We start from the raw sequence: 6055 nt of genomic DNA on the forward strand, positions 1-6055 counted from the left end.
ATTATTCTGAAATTAAAGATGTGCCATATTAATATTCACCTCTGAATGTGAGTGTATTGATGATGTATTGATGATATCTATTTGATGAGTTAACACCGGTCGACATGGACAATATGACTTTTGCTCAAGGACAAACAGTCAATTGTCTGTTAGTATATCATGCAGTGTAATTGTACAAGCTGTCCTTAAAGTGGAGTAGCTAGTCAGCATCTGCCAAAATGTGCTCCAGGAAACTGCCATTGACGTTGCAGTGGAAACGTCTGCAGCAGCACCCACTTTACACCAATAATTTTCTCGATCATTTAAACGATTTCACTGTATATCCCTTATGAGTATTTAGTTGAAAACGTTAAGTCGGATGATAAAATATCATGAGCGAACATCGCACCGCTGTGCCGCACCCTTGGACCTTGGCTGTGGCTCAAAGCTGTGGAGTTGACAGAAGGTAATCCCCACCATGTGAGGCCTCGGCCCCAGTTTGGAGGCGGGGTGTGATTCATTCAAATCTTCCGGTGCTATAAAAAGAGGGGAAGTTGCAAGTAACCCAACTTCAATCCACAAGATCGTGGCACAGCTCAATACCATCCGGGTAGTAATTCCAAGTGATAATGAATACTATTAAATCTATCAAAAATGCAATAGTCTGTCTCGTCTTGCTGCCCCGTTTTCTAATGGCAGCAGTCATGTTTTGGCTGCTTGACTTTTTATGCATAAGGAAAAGGGTTTTCTTAAGGATGAAAGAGCAGGAGGGCGATGCCATCGATCCTCCATTGTGCATATCGGACTCGAACCGTCTCTTCAGCATGGAGTCACTCAAAGCAGTGTGGCACGGCCATAAACTGGACTTCCTGAAGGCAGCGCATCTCGGGCATGGAGCGCCTAACAGCGAAGTTGTTCAGCTGGGGGATCAGCAGCGCAGCCGCATCCTCGATTACGCAAAAGACAAGAGACCGCTCATCCTCAACTTTGGGAGCTGCACCTGACCGCCGTTCATGGCGCGTCTCAAGGCTTTCCAGGGAGTCGTGCAGCAGAACGCAGACATAGCAGACTCTGTAGTTGTTTACATCGAGGAAGCGCACCCCTCGGACGGCTGGGTGAGCACTGACGCGCCCTATCAGATCCCCAAACACCGGTGTCTGGAGGACCGGCTGAACGCGGCTCAGCTGATGCACCTGGAGATGCCCGGCTGCCCGGTGGTGGTCGACTGTATGGAAAACTCCTCCAACGCTGCGTACGGAGCTTATTTCGACAGACTTTATATTCTGCAGGAGGGAAAGATAGTTTACCAAGGTGGCAGAGGACCTGAGGGCTATCGAATCACAGAGCTCAGAGACTGGCTGGATCAATACAGGGAAACGCTGGGAAAATCCAATAATCTAGTTATTAATGTGTAGATTAATTCTCATCTTTGTAGAGCTGTGACGAAAACAAAAAATGCTGCATTTATTCAGTATTATAACTCTTATTAGATAAATTTTTCTCCGCCAATAATGGTGTAAGTGTATTTATTTTTGATATGGTTGAATCGAAGTTATGTGTTCAACATAGCAGACAGTCGGTGATTTCATATCATATTGGACATCTAGACATCCTGTTAGGAACAACCTACAAAAAAGGTTAGTTTTTTTTTTAAACTAAGTCCGTGAACAAAAGTAGGTATGTTGTGTCAAAAGTTTGTATTTCTTTTCCTCGTCTTAATGCGCATTTGTTGAACCAGCAGGATGAGATGTGCGCATCACTGTGCTCCTCAGTATTTAGTGAAGGTCGGTTTTTAAACGGTCTAAAACCAGAGAACCGATACTGATGTTTTTTCATACTGGAGATCATCGTGAAGGTGCAGCTCTCTGCCCTGCATGGCGCGACTACTTTGTACATATTGTTCCGTTTTATGGATATATTTTTCATACAATAAAATGATTTGATCTACTTATTTCAAACTGAATACTTTAGTTTTGTTAGTCGAATCATTTTTGTTTGCATGCAACATGAACGAGTTGTGTCTTTTCCCTTTATTCTCTTTTTGCAATAATGTCATGCTGTGCATAGATTTTACTGTAATTTGTTTTTTATATTAAGTAAACAAAAGAGTAAATGTTCAATTTCCTGCACAATAAAACACGACAGGCCTCTCATGAATTCCTCCAGAAATCTCCTCTCTGAAGGGAAGCCCCTGAAATTGGTGTGGAGAAGCAGAAGATATCAAATCACTTGAAAAATGATAAGATTTGCTGAAAGCTACAAACATAAAAACTTCATTTATAGCTTTGTTTTAATGTTAATTCTTTGTGATTCACATTTTAAACCAGTTTATTTTCAAATTAAAGAGCAACACAAATCTTAAAGCGTAAAATCTAATTTGAGAACAATTTTTTTGGCTGAGCCTTTATTTTTAACTTTTCTGAATTACATGTCGTTCTCACATGCTCAAGTTCTTCTTAAATCAACTATGTCCTGCAAACACTTTCTCTCTGTAGTTAGGATCAAAGTATCAGATGTGTCCTTGGCAGACAGGCTTCTTTAAACTGTATCGGCAGTGACTATGGTCCACAGCCTCTCTTTGTTATCCGCAGGCCCTTCCTAAGGCTTTGACCCCTAACAAATAAGTGAGGATAATCACCCTTGATCCTATTATGCCGAATTATATATCCACCTGTAAGGGCCTAAACGCATAAATGTTTTCAGAGATTAGCACACCAATCCCAGAGCAGAAAAACAGTGATAGGAGTAATTGCAGTTAACTGTGTCAGCGCACGTATAGGCACTGACATATCTCTAAGTAGTAAGGTAATGCTGCCTTATTGTTCTTATAAGCCTTCAGAATTAAACATAGGAATACAATGAAAACCACCATGTTGCCAAATGTGCAATAGGTGTATGCGTTTTTTATTTACCTGGAAATAGAATTTCATTTAGTTTTGTAGTACTCTCCATCAAAAACTGAAGGAAAATCCCCTCAGAGGCTTCAGATATGAGTCACGACGCAATAAGACACAAGGGTGGGGGTGGGGGGGTAGTGCCTTAGACACAGATGACCCAGGAAACAAGATGATAACGCTGACACAACCTGTATGCGGAGCAATATCTTGTCAGATGCTTTAGTTCTCCTTGTCTCCAGCTTTCACTGACGCCATTATTCATGGTTAACTTTGGAATATAAAGCCAAGTCACAACTGGGCTTTAAATCACTGCAAACGCATCACAACAAGGTTTTAAAAAGGGACTACACAAGGATGCTCATTGTAGTTAAAGTAGGTAATTTTACCAGAAAACTGCCTCTAAATCAGGGCTTTACGACACATTTGAGTAATAGCTAAAAATATCCCTTTGATGTTTTATAATAAGTGGTTTTAACAAAGTTGAATGAAATGAAAGAAAGCCTTTGTTACGGGTCAGGAAAACAAGATCTGTGTTTTTCTTCAGATCCGTGGCAATGAAAACATTCCAGTTTGTCGCAGTCCCTGGCTTGTTTGTGTGGTCCCATCAGTAACACATCACAGCTTCTGCAGCCAATTCACATCCACACTATGTCCTCGACACATTATGTCGACACATGAAGAGATGTGTTGATGGATAACGGAGCAACAAGCAGGAACAAGTCAACAGGTTTCCTGGTACTTTGGTTGGGGATACAGACGTTTCCAGTACCTGCATCTAAAAATATGCTGCTTTTCTCTTAATATATTCATTATATTTTGTAGTCTTGGTTAAACAAAACCAGCAGTTTGGCAACCTCGCTTTCAGGTCAGTAAAATTGTAACAGGCGTTTTCACGTTTTTTATGACAGTTACATGTTAAAGATATACAATACATTGGTTAGTTAGTTACAGCTGTACACCGAATGATTGGGGAAAGAAAACGGAGAGAAATAAAGAAACACACTTCTATTTTTGCTTATTTGTCGTACTAATTAATAGATCATCTGTCCCCCTCTGGCTCCCAGAGATTTTTCCTACAAAACATTAAAGAGGCCCCTTCATTAGACTAATCATAGATCGATGATAGATGTGCAGTATACAATGGGATAACAAGTAGACATTACATCAGAACAAACTGCATTGCTGATTTGACTTCAGGGGGGTTGAAGTGACCTTACTTTCCTGCTCATCTGGAATACATTTAACACACAAACATACATTATTCATTTAGAGCTGACAGTTGACTGAGGGGTATACCTGCCTAAATGAAACATATCTTGTGTTTCCAGAAACAACCCCCCACTGGGAATTCTTTGAATCTGGATTTCTTCAACGTTTTTCCACGGACGTTAAGTTTATCTTTCTGTGGAGATGAGGACGGGAACAAAGGGTTAAGGGTCTCAGGTTTTGGGGGAGATATTTCACTTTTATGTTCTGGATTGAATTATGACTAAAGGGGGAGCAGAATGGGTCTGTTGAGGTGGGTTTTTTGTAAATTTCTGGTCAGCTTTGAAGGAGAGGGCCCCTCACTCCCCAGGGTCCCCAAGGTCATAACTCCACAAATGAATGTCTGGTGGTGGGGAACCGGGGCCCCAGCACACTCAAATTCAGCATGTTAAGATTTAACCATCCTCCAAACAACCATCTTTATAATGGTATAGATAAGCTCATATTTAAAAACTCAAGAGGCCAGTTTTAGTTTCACTATGGATAGTTTTCCAGGAATACAAACACTACTTGAGAACTGAAAGCGTTGTCATGAATGATAGGAACTTAATTGAGCCTTAGTCACAGCATTTGTCACAAGCATTGTCTCAATCCGCTGCTGTAAGAGTTGTACTAGTGCCAAGTTGCAACATCAATAAAAGATGGAGATCTATATACAATTCATGGTGGTTAAACGTTTTATTTTACTTGTAACTGCTGTAACATATTCAGATCCATTGGACAGTCAGGGGCTGGTAAGGACAGCTTTTATAGGTCAGGGACACAGTAACACAGCAGGCGTCTCCGAGACATTTTCCATTAAATGTAGGTCTGGAGTGAGAAAATGTTGCCTAAAGCGCAGAGGGAAAAATACAGATTGTTGCTAAGACGTTTTTTTTGGGTTCAAAGGTCTGTGATGTTGCTAGGAAAAAGAACAGTGAAATGGAAACCTGGGAAACGTTGTCTGTAACATCAGCTGTTTTCACTGTTTTGTATTTTAAAATGGAATGTTTTTTCTTCAGCTGCTTGAGATATATGAGTGCATTTAAAATTCCAAATATGTCATATAGTCATTTTTGGTGTTGAATTACTTAATAATTACCTTATCGCAGTTAATGCAGCCCTTCACGCTGAACTCCTGTGTCTACAGCCATCCTTCGTCTGTATTCTTTTAGATGTACAGTATGACACCTTGTGGCCATACTCCAAGACTACATGATCTTTACACCAAAATGTAAGACATGCTCTGCAGTGCTCTCTGTTGGCCAATGTGCATTAATGGGAAAGCAAAACAACTGCTGACTCACTTTTACTGACTCTATGAATTTCTGAATTAGCTAATTTCATAAAAGTTTTCCTGGTTCAATATTATTTTAAAGTTGAGAAACCATTATGTAATGGCTTGAGAAAATAACTGCCAGAACACATTGTTATATACAAATCTAAATATTATTTAGGTCATATACTGAAAGAATATTCAATTTCTTAATGTCTATGTCGTAAAGATCTGGTTAGTTTGAAAAGGTTGCAGATCTTAAAAATGGGTTTTACACCAATAGAGTAAACGACGATTGGAGTGGTATGATTTTTAGCAAACAATATTATATAGGGATGCATGTAATATTATATAATGAATACAAAATAAAAATTGATAAAGCAACGTAATTTGTAACAGTTTAATTCCATCCATCCATCCATCCATCCATCCATCTTCTCCCACTTATCCGTGTTCGGGTCGCGGAGGTAGCAGTTCCAGCAGAGAGCCCCAAACTTTCTTTTCCCTGGCCACATCAGCCAGCTCTGACTGGGGGATCCCAAGGTGCTCCCAGGCCAGCGAAGAGATATAATCCCTCCACCTGGTCCTAGGTCTACCCCTTGGTCTCTTCCCAGCTGGATGTGCCTGGAACACCTCCCTAGGGAGGCGCACAGGTGGC

The 6055-nt window shown here is 40.5% G+C and overlaps 1 protein-coding gene across 1 annotated transcript; it reads left to right on the plus strand.

Annotated features, from left to right (window-relative positions):
* The first annotated feature begins 339 nt into the window (after window positions 1–339).
* LOC104944299 (type III iodothyronine deiodinase-like) lies at window positions 340–2136 on the plus strand. The gene is given in 1 exon segment (XM_010769819.1): window positions 340–2136. A coding segment is annotated over 1 exon segment (786 nt). The 5' UTR covers window positions 340–608; the 3' UTR covers window positions 1395–2136.
* The last annotated feature ends 3919 nt before the right edge of the window (window positions 2137–6055 follow it).

This window comes from Notothenia coriiceps, unplaced genomic scaffold (genome assembly GCF_000735185.1).
Source record: "Notothenia coriiceps isolate Sejong01 unplaced genomic scaffold, NC01 NC01_scaffold00007824, whole genome shotgun sequence".
In the NCBI taxonomy this organism is placed as follows: Eukaryota; Metazoa; Chordata; class Actinopteri; order Perciformes; family Nototheniidae; genus Notothenia; species Notothenia coriiceps.